The following is a 15,954-nucleotide window of genomic DNA, read 5'->3' on the forward strand; positions in this document are numbered from 1 at the left end:
CATGCCATGTCCCAGACATGGTCTTATAGGGGACCTCTCATCTCGGTGCCAACGCCATGTCCCAGACATGGTCTTACATGGGACCTCTCGTCTTGGTGCCTACGCCATGTCCCAGACATGGTCTTACATGGGACCTCTCATGATCTCAAACTCTCATTATCTCAAGGATGCCAATGCCATGTCCCAGACTTGGTCTTACATGGGATCTCTTTACCCAAATGTCATGACATTTGTATCCAGTACCATCCTTTTGTATCAACGGGACTTTTTAATTTTCATTCTCTATCATCTCATGCTTGGATCATCATCAAATAAATTCATAAAATAAATTCATAATTGCTGGAAAATAACAGCATTAATAATAAATATTAAAATATTGCATTTATTTACCGTAAACTTACCTCGGTATCAAATATAGTCCAATTCACCAACTTAGTCTTCAACTTTATTCTTCCCTTTGTCTAACCTCGAGTTTCGTTCTTCTTGATCTAAAATAGTAAATTTAACTTATTTAATACTCACATTCATCAAAACAGTCCTCGATTCTAACTTTTTCAAAATTACAATTTTGCCCCTAAACTTTTACATAATTAAATTTTTGCCCCAAGGCTCGGAAATTAAACTTCATCTTATATTCTTATGTTTTATGACATGCTGAACATTTTTCTCTTCTGTGCCAACATCAAATTACCACTCTAACATGTACTTATGAACATTAGGTATTTTTACCGATTATGTCTACTTACTCGTTTTTGCTTAAAATCGCTTAGCAAAAATTGTTTAAAATAATTTCTAGCTTCATATTCTATCATAAAACATCAAAATAAACACTTTTCACCTATGGATATTTTTCCAAATAAAAACCCTAGGTTAAATTATTGCTAAAATAAGCTAAATTAAGCTACCGGGATCTCAAAAACGTAAAGAACATTAAAAACGGGGCTTGGGATCACTTACTATCGAGCTTAGAAGTTTGAAAACCCTAACTATGGCTTCCCCCTTTGCTGATTTCGTCCTAATGAAGAAGATGATGATTTTTGCCATCTTTTTCCCTTTTAATTATTTTTATTACTAGATTACCAAATTGCCCCTAACTTAAAAATTTTCTATGTCACTTATCTCATGTCCATTTTTGTCTACCAAGTTACCAATGGTCTAATTACCATATAAGGACCTCCAATTTAAAGTTTCATAACAATTGGACACCTCTAACATGTAGAACTCAACTTTTGCACTTTTTATAATTTAGTCCTTTTGACTAAATTGAGTGCTCAAACGTCGAAATTTTCGAACGAAATATTCACGAAATCGTTTTGTGAAATCGTAGACCATAAAAATATAAGAAAAATAAAATTTTCCTCATCGGATTTGTGGTCCCGAAACCACTGTTCCGATAACCTTAAATTTGGGCCATTACAATCCTTTCCAACATCACCAGCATGTATAGATTCCTCAGTCTCGGAATTGATATCACTAAAGCCACTGTGCGTACTCCAAATAACAATCCAATAATATTCTCATGCACTTCTTGCCCTGGTTCGGAATGGTGTATTCCAACAGAAATTGACGGCACCTCATATGGTTGGGAATGATGTGTTCTAGCAGAAGTTAATGCCACATTATATGGATTAGGAGCAACATTGAATTTGAATTCTGGAAATTGTAATGCAATATATCTTGATTGCATTTTCGTCTATGTGTATTCATTAGATATATAAGGAGTTTCCAATAGCAATACGAAACTATTAATCAACCCATATGTCGAGTCTAGTGTTCCAATTTGTGAATCCACTAAAAGGGTCTTAAATGAGCTTGGGATATTGGCCCCCATGTCCTTTTTCAATGCTATCAAGCTTGACATACAACTTCACTTTTCCAATACCATTAGACTTGTGAATTACAATATATTTCACTGGATTGTCATAGGTATTAAATCTATAACTCGATAATCCCATCAAAGCTCCAATTTTGCATCTCATCTCTACTAACTTGGTGTCCTTTCTGAACATCATGTTAATTAGACTTCTGCACTTGAAAATTACATTGATATTCGTATTACGGGTGTGGCCATTATAGTTCACATCATAAAGCATGTTGCTCATTTTGTACATCAGAGTAGGTATATGAAGATTGAAGAAGGTAGACGAAGATTGTTGAATATTTAAAAGATAATACCAAGAAGAAGATAACAATGCTCAAGGAAAGAAACTTGTTTTATCATCTCAATCTTCCATCTTCTCAACCAGAAGCCTCTAGCGCCTTATTCCATCATTTGGCTTCCATCAACTCATTTAGTGACTTGTTTTACCATCTCATTCTTCCATCTACCCAACCAAAAGCCTCCAAGGCTTGTTCCATCTTGTTAGGCTTCCATCATCTCAACTATGCATACATGCACGACAATACTATATTACTTCAACCTTATGTAAACCCTAATTTAGTTACCTTTACGTAAACCCTAACATTTCATCGATTGCCTCACCCTAACATGTATATTGAAGTCGATACCTCAAGGGGCCGACTTCCACAATGATAATAGGAAGTTGGTCCCTAAAGGTGTAAATTTTAAAGTTAGCTCGCTATGGTGCCGACTTCAACTATATCACTAAATAAATTCAATACCTAACTATTTTGTTAATTAATATTTCAACCTAATAAATTTGGTTAAAAAAGCCGGAAGAAAGCTCTCTTATTTCAAAGACATCTAATTTGAATACCCAAGTACTTCCATGATCTCTCAATTGTCTTCACCTTCAATATACAAATAATAAAATATGAATGTTGTAATAATTTAAATACGAGAATTTGTTTAAATTCTACTTAGCTTCATCTATTCCTTTTAGCTTTAATATGATATTTTCAATTTTTATATACGTGACATATGTAACTTCAAATTAAGTATTAATTTAGACATTAATTATTATAAAAATATTATCTTATTATAAAATAAAATTAATTGTCAAAAACGAGTCCTTCTATAATATTTTGCAATAAATATAATTTATATTGTATTTGTTTCACTAAAAAATAACTTTTAAAAAATAATTTGTCAAACCATAAATAATATTTTAAACTAAATTATTTAAATATTAAAGTATCACATTTTTTCTAAAAAAAAAATCTACTGTTCAAAAATCATTTTCTGAAAAAGGAAACTTAAATATAGTATAAATTCAGAAATTTAAGACTTGAAAAAACATTTTCCAACCATCATTTATTTCTCAAAAACTGGACATGGCAAGTCCAAAAAGACACCGTTCTTGTTTTGCTGAAAGGTAAAGTGAGTTAAAAGAAAAAAGGGAAAAAAAGATTGAATTATCACATCAAAATCCCACAAGAAAAAAATCAAATTGGTTGCTAGCACATTAGCCATTACTGATAAAAATCCAAGTATCAGATCAGAAGATCAACTGATATGGTTCAAATGTTCATTATTACAAAAGATTTGGTCTGCCTCCCTTACTCTATAGACAATCATAAGTAGTCAAGAGATTTAGATTTATTTATGTACTCTCTAAAGGCCCTTTCAAGTTTAAGTACACTAGACTAGACTAAACTCTTAGTTAGTGGAGCTACAATTAAACTTGCTTTTAGAGTTTTTAACTGAGTTGGGTGATTTTGGGGCCAACCTAGAGCAATAATAAGCTGAAAAGAACAAGGGAGTTAGATGGAGCATGGTAAGTGCTTGAATAAATTCGTCAAAGATCTTTGCCCATCAGATATTCTCGTCACTTTAGGCATAGCTTGCATCATCATATTCAAAGTACACTGCAAAGCAACACAGTGTGTTTTCTTGCAATACCTTCACAAATGTTGCATTGGTTTTTGGTTTGGTTGTTTTTTGTTTTTGTTTAGCTTAAAACTTTAGTTGGTTTGCTTACACATTTGTTCACTCAATTCATTCATCTTTCTCATCAAAAGGGTGTTATCCATTGTCTAAAATGAGCTAAAAAAGCAAAAGACTTTCGTCTGAAAAATGGTGCCTTTAAGAGAGAGGAGGTACCTGACACCAAACAGAAGTTTTCAACAGAGAGAATCCAGATATTTTAATTGTGATGATTGCAGAGAAAACAGATAATGAAAGGTGGTGAGGAGGACAAAGAAGATCAGAAAGAAAGAGAAAGAGAAAGAGAGAAGCAACAAAGGAGGGCCCCCCCCTAAAGCCTGCAACAGAAATGAGTGGCACTGCTGCACCAAGGAGTAATGTGTTTCCCTTCCTTTTCTCTGTCTCAATTTCCTCTCTATCTTCTTGTTTTTTACTTATCTTTCTCTTTCTATCTTAATAAAACGGGCCATCTCCATTGTTTTCTCTGCTCATCTGCTTTTTCTTTCTGGGGGCTTTTTTGGACTCTATCTCCCTCCTTTTTAGTGGTTCTCTATGATGTTGCTGTTTATATGTATATACATTTTTTTTTTTCAAAAACCCAATTTATGTTTTAGAGCTTTAAAATCTTTGTTGGACGGATTATAAATCTTGTTGGGGTCTGAAACTGTGATCTTAGTTTCTTGGTGTTTGAGTTCTTTGAAAGGAAAAGCAGAAGCTCCACTTTTCTGTTCATGCAAACAAATTAACACCACCTTTTGTGTGTGTGTTTGCTTTTTTCCTTTTTTTATATTCTTTATGTTAAAGAAGAAAACAAAGTTTTTTTTAACTACACTTTTCTAGCCTTTTGACAATGGTCTTTTTAATGGAGAAACAGAAATCTAATGATTTCATGTGAACTTTGCATTGTAGTGGCTTATTTTGTGTGTCTCTAAGAACACCCAACATTCAATTTTCAATCAATATAGTTATAATTAGGGTGTGGGTGAAGACACTAGCTTCCCTTAGCTGGTTTTGTACTGTAGATAAAAGCAAGGTTGAAACCTTCATATAATATCAGGTTGGTCATCTTTTTTTCAGCTTAGCTCTTTGTTTCAAACACACAAGCACGAACGAAAATGAAATTTGAAGGCCCTAAATCTTCAAGGGTCTACTTTCTAATACATGAACTGTATAAATATGAAAATTTAGGGTTTATATAGGTTCTCATGTTCCTTTTTGTTCAACTTTTAGACTTCCTTTCAACTGTGCTTTTGTGTTCATTTCCATTCCCTTTAATCTGTAAGTTTATTGAAATCATGATCTTTCCATATAAACATTGTTTTCTTAGCTTGAATATATCTTTTTGTGTGTGTGTATTATTTACTTGCTCCAAGTTCTGATGCTTTATTTTTGTGGCAATGTGTCCCATTTACACTGACTGACATCCTTCTGCACTTAGAATTTGTGGTGAAATATTTCTCTATCAATAGTCTTATCTTTTGTGTAAGAGTGGGGCAGGAAATGACCTCAATAATTTTGAAAGGTTAAATCATTCACATAATGCTTCTGAGAAGTCTGTGTACCTATTCTCTACTCTTTTCCTTAAGAACAAAAGAATGGGATTTGATATAATTTCTATCTTAAAACTTTGGTTTTAGAATGGTGGTCACAAGTTGGTTTCTCCATTTTTGCAAGTATGTGTAGTATACTTCTTCTATATATTAATTTGGTGATTTCATTTCGTTTCTCAGTTCTTCAGGTTCACGGTGGATCAACAGAATGATCATATTTGAACTCAAGGAAGTTATATAATGAACTTATGGTGGCTTAATGCTCCGAATGATGAAATGAAGGCTAAGCTTTAAGAACCCTACATGTTAAAGGAGCTTCGTATGGTTGAGGCCATGTGATTTTTGTTCCCAAGGTATAATGGAGGATGATATGTTCAGCATTCCACGACCGATGGTGAGCCAAAATTCTGTTGTTATCAATGGGATTCCACCAGAGATTATCACTAATAATTCAGTAGTTGAGTCCAACTTGTTTAACCAGATCAACCAAAATCAGACTTTAGTTGGATTTCCCGTGCTTCCCTCGGTGCAAGGAGAGTTTGGGGGTGATCTGTGTTCTGATCTCCATGTATCTAATCATGCCAGATTCTTCGACTCTAATGCATTGATTGCATCCGTTGGAAGAAAGGTTGCCAGTGATGCTTCACTTGGCAGTTCGGGTTTGGAACATAACATTGAGTTTCATGAGCAGTTTATTGGCAGGACACCTGTCTCTTCAAATTCACCTGCAAGCTGTGGTCTTCAAGAAAACTTAAACGAGTTAGCAATCGTAGCGCCTTCGATCTACCCTCAGGATTTCAGGAATTACTCTTCAACTGAATGTTCTGATGGTATAAATTCTACCACGGTAACCTCGGTGAATAGTGTATTGAATGAAGTTTTTGGTAGTATGACAAATAAATGGGATTTTGAGAAGTTTCCTGGTCCTCTTGAGCATGTTGGCAAAACCACATTGAAGACTGCATTTCAACCATATTCGTCTATAGGATGTCCAGATCCAAACAGTTGGATGGCACCGAATGGTGCAAATATGAGCCTGGATTATCCTTGTGGTTCCTCAAAAAATAGTAATGAGCTCTCGTTAAGTCTTGCAACATCTCTTCCTGGTGTTATCAATGGGAATAATATACCCGATCAGTCCTCTGAAATTAACTGTTGCTTGAATACAACAAGGTTAGGTTCAGAACAAACCTCTTCCAATGCTAAGGAGCTTTCTCTGAGTTTTGGTTCTGATGGACCCGTTCAAGTATCACACTTAATATCGGGATCTAGATATCTTCATGCAGTTCAAGAAATACTTGCTCAAATTGCAAACTATTCACTTGAAAATCTAGAGCAGATGAGTGTTGGACCTGGAGCAACTATGCCGTTCTCCGCAAGTTGTCTAGCTGGAAGATGGATGGCAGTGATGGATTCAAATGATTGTCCCAATGTTGATGGTAACACTGAGGTTCAGTTAGAGGCAGAATTACAAAAACGGACGGTCGAGGCCAAAAAAACCCAACTGCTGACTTTACTTCAAGTGGTATGTTGATCTAATTTGTGCTGCTAGAATTATCAGTTTTGGCCTCTCTCAATTGCTATTCCGGATTTCAATTATGAACTGCATAATTTTCTTGGTTATTGAATGGATAAGATAAACTGGTGCTGATTTGATGTGGAGTGAAACATGGATTGAAGTTCATAACTTCAAGATTCTTTAAGTCTAAACAGTGTAACAACCTTGAGTTTAGCCATAGCTTACTCTAATTGAGCAAGTTGGCTTTTTCTAGAAAAGTAGGTGTGCCTATGTGGTATCGAACTGTTTTAAGTTGTTTGTTTCCTTTGCTTCTTTTTGTTCTCCAATTGCTTTCTTTTCTCTATTTGCTGGTTTATTTAGCATTACATTCTGGTGTGCTTAAAATTGTTTTGCTTTGGCTTTTATCGAGGCCAGGTTGATGACAGATACAGTCAATGCTTGGATGAGATCCATACGGTTATATCTGCATTCCATGCTGCAACTGAGTTGGACCCCCGGGTGCATGCTAGTTTTGCTCTACATACGATCTCTTTCTTATACAAGAACCTTAGAGAGAGGATCAGCAACCAAATCCTAGCCATGGGAGCAAATTTCAACAGCGGGTGCACTAGAGATAGGGAAAAATCTTTTCAGAATTCATTCATCCAGGAGCAATGGCTAAAGAAGAAGGATCAAATATGGAGACCGCAGAGAGGGTTGCCTGAAAAATCTGTCTCGGTTTTACGTGCGTGGATGTTTCAGAACTTTCTTCACCCGTGAGCCTTCTTACTGGAGAATTGCTTCTAGGACAAGAAACTAGGAGAGAAATAGTTTACCTTTTTTCACATTCACGCATAAAATCATCACAGTTCTGCATATTTTGAGAGTTTCGTGTTTGCAGGTATCCAAAGGATGCAGAGAAACATTTACTTGCAATAAAAAGTGGGTTAACAAGGAGCCAGGTACTTGGAGCTTTAGATATATCTTTTGTGTTGAAGTATTTTAATCTTCAAATGGACTTCTATATGATTTGATTGTTTCATCATGTTCGTTTGGATCAATGAATGATCAGGTCTCTAATTGGTTCATAAATGCTCGTGTTCGGCTTTGGAAGCCAATGATAGAGGAAATGTATTTGGAGATGAACAAACGAAAAGCTCGACAAAATGAGGAAGGAACCAAGAGCAACCCCAGAAGCCAGATAAGCATCAACCATCAAAGATTTAACTTCAATTAAAAGCACAAGAAAGAATGGATCAGTGGGCAATGGATTCTGGATTTGAGCACACGTTTTTCAGTAGGAAAGAAACACATCCACCTCAAGGTTACAACTGTACATAATGCTCCATTATAGTTGGGACCTTTAGCTTTAAGGGTATGATTCTAATTCATACAGGGAACTCTTTTGTTGAAAGGATTTTTGATTTCATAGTAAAATTTTCATGGACTTGGTATATTGAATGCCTTGTTATGGGTAGTGGTACTGGCACACTTTTTTGTTTTTATGCATGTGGGGGATTCATGGGTTACCAATGTACTTATGATGTTCAACAACATACCAATATTACACTAGTATATATATTATAGTAATACATAATGTGATGGCAGCAAAATGTTGCTGCTTAACTCAACAATTATTGATCTCAACTTCGAAATTGAGGAATGTTTTCATACTTCAATTTCTGCATTACAAAAGTACACCATCCAAGGATGAAGATGAACCTCCTTTTTTCTCGTTTCTTGTACAGCTACCGTTTACTTTTGTTTTGAAAATTGTAGAAGCAATTCAGGGTTTACGTAGTCAAGTAATCCATGTGGGCAAAGAAACAAGAAAGGTGCAAAGTTTGGACTCTTTTGAAATGCTCACATCACCATGTAAAGCAAGAGCTTATTACCATCAAACTATCTTGTTGGTTGAAGTGATAATGGTATTGTCTTTGTAAAAGTGAGAACACAATTTGAGGTTATAATGGTCTTTGCCTCAGACTTTTAGGAGTTTAGGAGTGAGAATGCAACAATGTGATAATGGCCTCGCCTTAGTAAAAGTGAGAATACAGGTTTGAACTTTGAGTCGCCCTAATAAAAGTGAGCTCTTAAAAACTCATTTATTCGGCTCTAATTTGAAGCTCGAGTTAAAAAAAAGAAAAAAAGGCAAGAGAGCTTATTTAGAAGAGCACCATTGTCTTCTATAATTACTACAAATTCTTCCCAAGTTAATTGGAATCCTATTATTTATCATATAGGATTTGGGGGTTATTTGCTATAATACATGCAAGTCTAAAAGTACAGCTGTTATAGTGTCAACATGTTCTCTTTTCCTGCACGTAATTGGATCCCAAGTTCATTTCAGTGACAGATATCTTGTCCATTATATATATAGTGTGTGCTAAGTTGTAATCCTGTTGGTCAACAGCAAATCAAAGTGCTGCAGGTGATACCTGATTGGTGAAGCTGTTAGTGCTGCAATTTGAACAACAATCAACAATGGCAGGGATGGTGTTTTGTTTTTCACTTTGACAAGACAGGTTTCATTCATCCTCTCATGTCTGCCAACTTCTGCCCTCCCAGGGTGATTGTTAAAAATCCAAATTTTCTATCATCACAAACTTCTATGATCAACATCTCTACGTTTACTATATACAAGAACTACCAATATAAATAGGGTTTGATCATGGAAACGATGGGAAAATATGTTTATTTTTGCCCCTTTTTTCAAGTCTTTACTTTCAATCATAAAAAGTTCAATACTATTTGGAGTCACCAAGTTCTGAAAAAGAATAATCTGATGGGAATCAAATCATTTCCCTGGAAAGTTGGTAAAGACAAATAATACGACTATTTAAGTGACAGCAACAGGTCTAATGGTTTTTTCCTAGTTATCTTATCATTTTCCTGGAAAGTGACATGAACCCATTTTCAATGGCTGACTCAATAGCCAGATGATCCACCATAATAGCCTATTAGACCCCACTAACTTGACAATAATTTGACAATGGAAACCCACTGTTATTATCAGTAAATTGGTGTTTCTCTGGTAGATAATAATTATTCCATTGATTTACAGATGACTTTAACATCTAAGATTTATGGTTACAAATAAAAGAATTGACAATATCTCTTTTTCTGTCTGTATTTCTATCTACAACCCTCACCAGCCGATCAAAAGATGTTACAAACACCTTATATATATAGATAGATTACAAAAAGGTGATGTTGCCCTTTCTCTTTCATCTTTAACTCCGCAGCTTACAAAGAAATCCGGGTTCTAATCGGTTTCAGCTTCAATCCCATGCTTTCCGGTGAAAGAAGCTCCGGAGAGATGCAAGATGGACTCAAAGGGCTTCTAGGGCTAATGCTTAGAGTTGGTCGGTATAAACCGTATCCCATTAGAAAGTACTCTATTGGTATCAACATGGCATGGGGTTGCTCCTCTGTCACCATTGACCCGCATGCCTGAACCTGTAGATTCCACCACCATTTCAAGGTTGTTAGTTCACTGCCGTATGGACATTATGATTTTGAAAGTTGGATGTGTAAGGTATTATAACAGGTTAGGCAATAGATTGTTTGCTTACCTCCACTAGGGCACTGTATCTTCTATCTAATTTCGATGTCATGTGAAGAGCCTCAGAATGGAACGGTGAGTTCTCCACAACAAATATTAGCGAACGGCAATATAGTTTTCTTAATCCTTCGCTAAGGTCAGGTCTCCTGAAATAAAGTAAATAATACTTTTATGCTGGATCAAACCAGTAACTGCGTGCATGCACTGAAAAGTTTTCTTTTTTTTTTCCCCTGGTAAAGGTGGAAACCAATCACATGAACCTATTTTAAGAACATCTTTAAAACAAACCTAGTCTATTGATCTACCATGGTTACAGTCTTACTCATTCATTGCATCAAGGAATCGGCAAACATTTATACTCTGCCTCTCATCTAGCAGCTGCAGGTGGAAAGAAAACAAGATTTATGTCAGAAAACTGCCATGAGACAAACTATCATATTCTGTATAGGTCAATTGAATAGCAAATAAAAGTCGAATACAAAGAGCTGAAGAACTAACTCTTCTGCATGCCTGAACTATATCAGATTCTGGTACTAGAACACTACCACGAACTTCCTGCCATTGTCATTCAGAATCTCACAATTAGTCCAGTTCTAGACAGAAGGAAATAAATTGCATAAGTTATTGAAGCAGAAAAATACCTTACTGAAGTACCGCTTAAGCAATAACTCCTTCGCCATGCCACACATGCCATAGAAATAAAGAAAATTCGACATCACCTGAAATAACATGAAAATCCATCTGAGCACGTAATTATTTAACCCCTAAGAGAAAATAAAATGGCGTAGAACAGGAACCTTATTTAACAACCATTCCGTCCATGAAGGTGCTCTGCAGAGGGGTGAAACGAGTATTAACCCAAGGACTCGTTGTCTGTATTTCATCTATTAAGGAAAAGAAAATGCAGCAATAATTACTTCCAAGAAGTCAAAAGTGCATGATATTTAATTTGAAATGAAAAAGGGAATAAGGAAAAATGTATATGCCATGCCAAGATAGTTGACTTACAGCAAATAAGGTAAGAATATATGCTCCAGCTGTAACTCCCATGCACATTACAGCACCAAGCCTGTGGTTAAAAGTTAAAAACATAAATAAATAAATAAAAAGGAAAGAGTTAAAAGATAAACAATATCAGCTTGCTTGCCTTTATTCTTTTCCATATAAACAAATAAATAAATATATGTATATATATATTAAAGAAGATGACAGCTTAAGAAATTATATAAGGGTGGTAGGTGCCTCAAGATGCATCATTTTCAGACAACTACTGCACACCAATTACCAGCCATCATTACAACATAATATGTGCCATAGAATGCCTAGAGCATAAGAGATTACAGTAAAGTAAATTTCTAATAAGCTGACACTAGGGAAAGAAAAAGCAAATAAAGAAACTATGAAATTATATTTTTACCCGAAAAAGTTGAGAACCTCAACAATCTGATCTGCCAAGTCATCGACGGATGGACTAAAGTCATCGGAGACGATCGGGGCAGCTCCCAACTGCAATATTTCTTGAAGGAAGTTCCGAATAAGAAAGGCGTGAATTATAGGATTCAACCAAAACAACAATGATTAAAACCGGCTAATTAAAACTGACCTCATGCCCTGGAGGACTTATATGATATATGCAAAAGTTGTGCAGGAGTAAGGAGCTAGCTTCTGGAGAAAAGAACAAGCCTTGGAAACAGGAGATATCTGCACAATCCCGCATATTTAAAAAAATTAAGATACAAGAAGTATCACTAGATAAATGGTATCGGTCAATGTGGAAATCTAACAAATAATGCTATGAAATTCAGACATATGACACTAACATGTAAATCTTTAGCTCGGATTAAAAGCAATACAGCAATATCTATGTTTAAGGAGGAAATTCAGTATGCAAAGATAAAAGACAAATTCGAGTGAACCCTTTCCAGCCTAAATTGTTAGTGAAAAATAAAGATCAGCATAAGGAAAATCAATGAATCGATAATGTTTTCTGCATTGCTTACGATTTAGAGCTAAATCCGGATAAGTAACAAGAGCCGGCTTATCTTGGTCTCCGAACACAACAACAGAAACCGTACCGAGGCGAGTTTTCACAAGGTACTCCTGCAGATAGAGTTTACGAAATGCATTGTTATTCGTTTAACAAACCTTCATGAAAACACCCTAATGAATCAAAACAAATTACCATCAAACCAAATAACCCCTAATTTTTAACAAATAACTAGAGCAGAAAATTACAAAATATGATCTAGTAAAGAAAACCCAACTTACTTGGGTGTCATTCACTTTAAAAGAACTGCTTCAAGCATAGCCCAAATTAAGTATATTATAACTATATAAAGCTAACATCTAACCATGTTCTGAATCATCTAAACTCCTAATTTAAGCAGACATTGACATAAAAACTCATGAAATTACTAGTCAGCTTTCTTCTTTTTTCTTGCACTTAGAGCAAAAAAAAAGCAAGAACCCATTAAATTTTCAAAAGATAATTGAATTTAGTTTATCCGGGTGCTTCTCAAATGAGGAAAAAAAGAAAAATCAGAAGCCGTGAATCAAATGACTATGAAAGCAAATTAAGGAATAGAGAATTAAGCAACAAATGGGAGCATAATCCAGCTAGATAGCTGCATTAAGCTTTTTCCCATTTCATTTTCTCTCCATATCCCGCATTTTCCCGGTAACCAAACAATAAGATATGAATGCAAGTTTACCTTGCCGCCTAGAGAGATCGTTTCCATATCAATGGAAACCGAATCGCTAGAAAATTCCATTTTCCTCCTCTCTCTTCTCTCTACCGAAATGAAAACACAATTTTAGAATTGGCTTTGCATTGCTTATATATACCAAATTTTCCCTCTGTATTTCCTTTTTAGATTTTTCCCATGCTATTAACAAGTAATAAAAACGAGAAAATTATGATATTAAAAATTTAATGTACTTTTTTATGTTTATCTTCAAAAACAAAAGTTTAACTCGTGGTTAACTCTGACCGAGTCACCGACGCTTTGATTTGTAATGACTCGGAATCAGTGAGCGAGAGAGAGAGAGAACTCGTAACTCACAAGAGTCCGTACTAGCGGACTTTAACTTGGGTCTCGGGTCTATTTAACCCCAGTTAAGAGGCCGACAGTTCTTCGATTTTACGATACTGCCCTTTTTTCCTTTTGCTATTTTCTCATTTACCATTTGTATTTAGCAAAGTATTTTCTTTTTCTAACTACAATTTGCAAGGCTGGTTTTTTTTTTTTTACTTAAATGCAAATTTAACTCTGAAATTATACTATTTTCTTATTTAGGTACTTGAAGTATTTCTTTTATTAAAAAGCAATATCTAAATTTATTAATTTTGTCATATTTTACCTTAAAACGTGAAATCAAGCAATATAAATATAGCATAAGGGATAAAACAAGGGATTGGTAGTTGCGTTGCTCCCTCCAATAGAAAATTAATTATATAATCCCTTCAATTTTTATAAAATCATAAGTTAGTATAATGATAAAGTTATACTTTAGTACTAGATTTGTTTTATTCATTTTTTACTCCGTAAAATTTTTTTTGATTTTGTTCTTGCCTCTGATGTGACACGCGATACGTTCTTATTAAATATCATACATTTTTAGTAAAATAAAAAGCAATTGATAGTTAAAGTACCAATTTTAATTTAAAAACTTTAAGTACTTAAATAAAAAAAGTAGTATAATTTGAGGGACAATTTTATAATTAACTGTTTTTTCAATACTTTTTTAAACACGTTGTTTTGAGTACTTTTTTTAAAAATTTAAAATAAAAATTAGTATTGTTTTGAGTATCGGTTTGGAGAGTAGTTTTGAATCAATTAGATTGAGAATCGATGCGAACTAATTGAACCGATTAAAAATCGTAAGAACTAGATTTTTTTATTTCTTTTTAATTTTTAATCTAATGATTTAATCACTAATCTAATTTAAAAACTATTTATAAAAATAATTGAAAAGACATTAAAACCTAATATCTCTTACTTTATAACCACTGTAATTTATATTTTTTTATAATTTCCTTTAATTGAATTGGATTCAATGCTTTATTAATCATTAAATTATAGCACATTAAAAAAAATTTATGTAACAAATATTTTTATAAAAAATTTGATATAAAAAAATGAAACTTTAGTTTAAATAGTAAAGTTAAGGTTTGAAAATCATGTTGTCTTACCTTCCGGTAGTCCTATTACCAAAGGAAATCTCACATTATGTGAAACAAACTCAAATAGATGAATTTATACTAATATAAAGATGATTAACTAATTTGGTATCACGAGTTTATCGAATACTAATTCAATTAGATAAATATAAAAATAAATTAATTATACTAGATTATGACACAATCATGATGTGATTAGTTTTGTTTTTTGTTTTTTGCAAAAAATATCTTTATTAAAAATCTATTTAAGAACCAAATTAAGCTTCGGTAAAAATGATAAAAGCCTCGTTATGTGTGAATTTTTATTATTTTTATATAAAAATATTACAAAAATCAAAACAGATTAATTAACCTTTTTTATTTAAAAAATTATACCAAATAGTTAGCTTATTTTAAAAAAAACCCACTTGTTGATTGAGTCTTAACTCGATTGGCATGGATGTTGTTGCCAATGGCCCAATGCAGGAGGATGTGGGTTCGAGTGGATCAAAGCGCATTATCCTCTCATTTATGGGTTGGAGAGGGACTATAAGTAGTTCTAAACATTACGTCAAAACAAATAAATATAATCAAAACTTATAATGAATTTGTTAAAAAAATGCTACCGAGTTCAAAAGAAAATTCTAATCTAAAAAGAACATACTAAAGTCTTAATATATTTTTATTTTTATTTTATTTTCTAAGAAAGGATCTTTTTATTTTATAAAGATTGTATATATATATTTAAACATGAGTGTGCAATATTTAATTTTTATAAATAAATTATGCACGTGGAGTATAAACTTTCTCCTAAAAATAAAATAGAATCTTATAAATAAATAGATAAATCTTTAAAATTATACAAAAACTTTAATTTTGTAAATTTTATACGTAAAATTTTGATTTGATTTGATTTGATTCAATTCACACAAGTTATTAACACAATTATTGATATAACATCATTTTATGTTTATATAATATTACATTCACGTATAATTATATTTTTTCAATACAAAAATGAATTGATATAATGTCTAATTGCACCAAATTAAAGTTTATATATAAAATTACACATTAAATAAAAATTCATGTATAATTTTGAGATTTATTACTATAGATAAATTTATTTAAAAGTTAAATTCAAAAACTACGATTTTTTATAATATTAAGAGTTAATTGCCCAAACTTCAAAATATTTTAATTAAATATTCTAATTATTAGCTTGTTTTGGGGGTATGTAACTATTCCTCTCAACAATGTCTTTAAAATTGGAATTTGTATCCTCTCATTAAAAGTGTAATGAATCTTACCATTGCACCCGACCACTTATTAGACTATTAGCTTGCTCTTAAATGT

General features: G+C 33.3%; 2 protein-coding genes across 5 annotated transcripts; one reads left to right on the forward strand and one right to left on the reverse strand.

Annotated features, from left to right (window-relative positions):
• The first annotated feature begins 3,209 nt into the window (after positions 1 to 3,209).
• LOC107953882 (homeobox protein ATH1) lies at positions 3,210 to 8,449 on the forward strand. 4 transcript variants are annotated; one of them, XM_016889322.2, is made up of 5 exons: positions 3,210 to 4,200; positions 5,557 to 6,901; positions 7,310 to 7,650; positions 7,776 to 7,836; positions 7,947 to 8,449. In XM_016889322.2, exons 2-5 carry the CDS (start codon positions 5,735 to 5,737, stop codon positions 8,109 to 8,111), a joined length of 1,734 nt encoding a protein of 577 aa, XP_016744811.2. In that variant the 5' UTR covers positions 3,210 to 4,200; positions 5,557 to 5,734; the 3' UTR covers positions 8,112 to 8,449. The 4 variants fall into 4 exon arrangements, with proteins under 4 accessions (XP_016744811.2, XP_040952972.1, XP_016744810.2 ...); XM_041097038.1 differs by having other exon boundaries at positions 3,322 to 4,200; positions 5,565 to 6,901; XM_016889321.2 differs by having other exon boundaries at positions 4,191 to 4,883.
• Positions 8,450 to 9,859: 1,410 nt separating this feature from the next.
• On the reverse strand, positions 9,860 to 13,517 carry LOC107953881 (protein NDL1). Its single transcript, XM_041097039.1, has 11 exons — positions 13,151 to 13,517; positions 12,440 to 12,539; positions 12,043 to 12,140; positions 11,857 to 11,945; positions 11,448 to 11,508; positions 11,237 to 11,323; positions 11,081 to 11,158; positions 10,938 to 10,994; positions 10,762 to 10,817; positions 10,450 to 10,585; positions 9,860 to 10,333 (listed from the first exon to the last, which is right to left on the reverse strand). The coding sequence occupies exons 1-11, from the start codon at positions 13,208 to 13,210 to the stop codon at positions 10,121 to 10,123; spliced, it is 1,035 nt and encodes a 344-aa protein (XP_040952973.1). The 5' UTR covers positions 13,211 to 13,517; the 3' UTR covers positions 9,860 to 10,120.
• Positions 13,518 to 15,954: the final 2,437 nt, after the last annotated feature.

This window comes from Gossypium hirsutum, chromosome D07 (genome assembly GCF_007990345.1).
Source record: "Gossypium hirsutum isolate 1008001.06 chromosome D07, Gossypium_hirsutum_v2.1, whole genome shotgun sequence".
Taxonomy (NCBI): domain Eukaryota; kingdom Viridiplantae; phylum Streptophyta; class Magnoliopsida; order Malvales; family Malvaceae; genus Gossypium; species Gossypium hirsutum.

What these genes read in the sequence shown, in the direction of transcription:
- LOC107953882 (XM_016889322.2), top strand. Translation starts at nt 5,735, where the DNA reads ATGGAGGATGATATGTTCAGCATTCCACGACCGATGGTGAGCCAAAAT. An exon ending in TGCTGACTTTACTTCAAGTG is followed by an intron (nt 6,902 to 7,309) that starts GTATGTTGATCT and finishes TATCGAGGCCAG; the next exon opens with GTTGATGACAGATACAGTCA. An exon ending in GTGGGTTAACAAGGAGCCAG is followed by an intron (nt 7,837 to 7,946) that starts GTACTTGGAGCT and finishes ATGAATGATCAG; the next exon opens with GTCTCTAATTGGTTCATAAA.
- LOC107953881 (XM_041097039.1), bottom strand. Translation starts at nt 13,210, where the DNA reads ATGGAATTTTCTAGCGATTCGGTTTCCATTGATATGGAAACGATCTCT. An exon ending in CGATCTCTCTAGGCGGCAAG is followed by an intron (nt 12,540 to 13,150) that starts GTAAACTTGCAT and finishes CTCTATCTGCAG; the next exon opens with GAGTACCTTGTGAAAACTCG. An exon ending in CGGAATGGTTGTTAAATAAG is followed by an intron (nt 11,159 to 11,236) that starts GTTCCTGTTCTA and finishes ATGTTATTTCAG; the next exon opens with GTGATGTCGAATTTTCTTTA.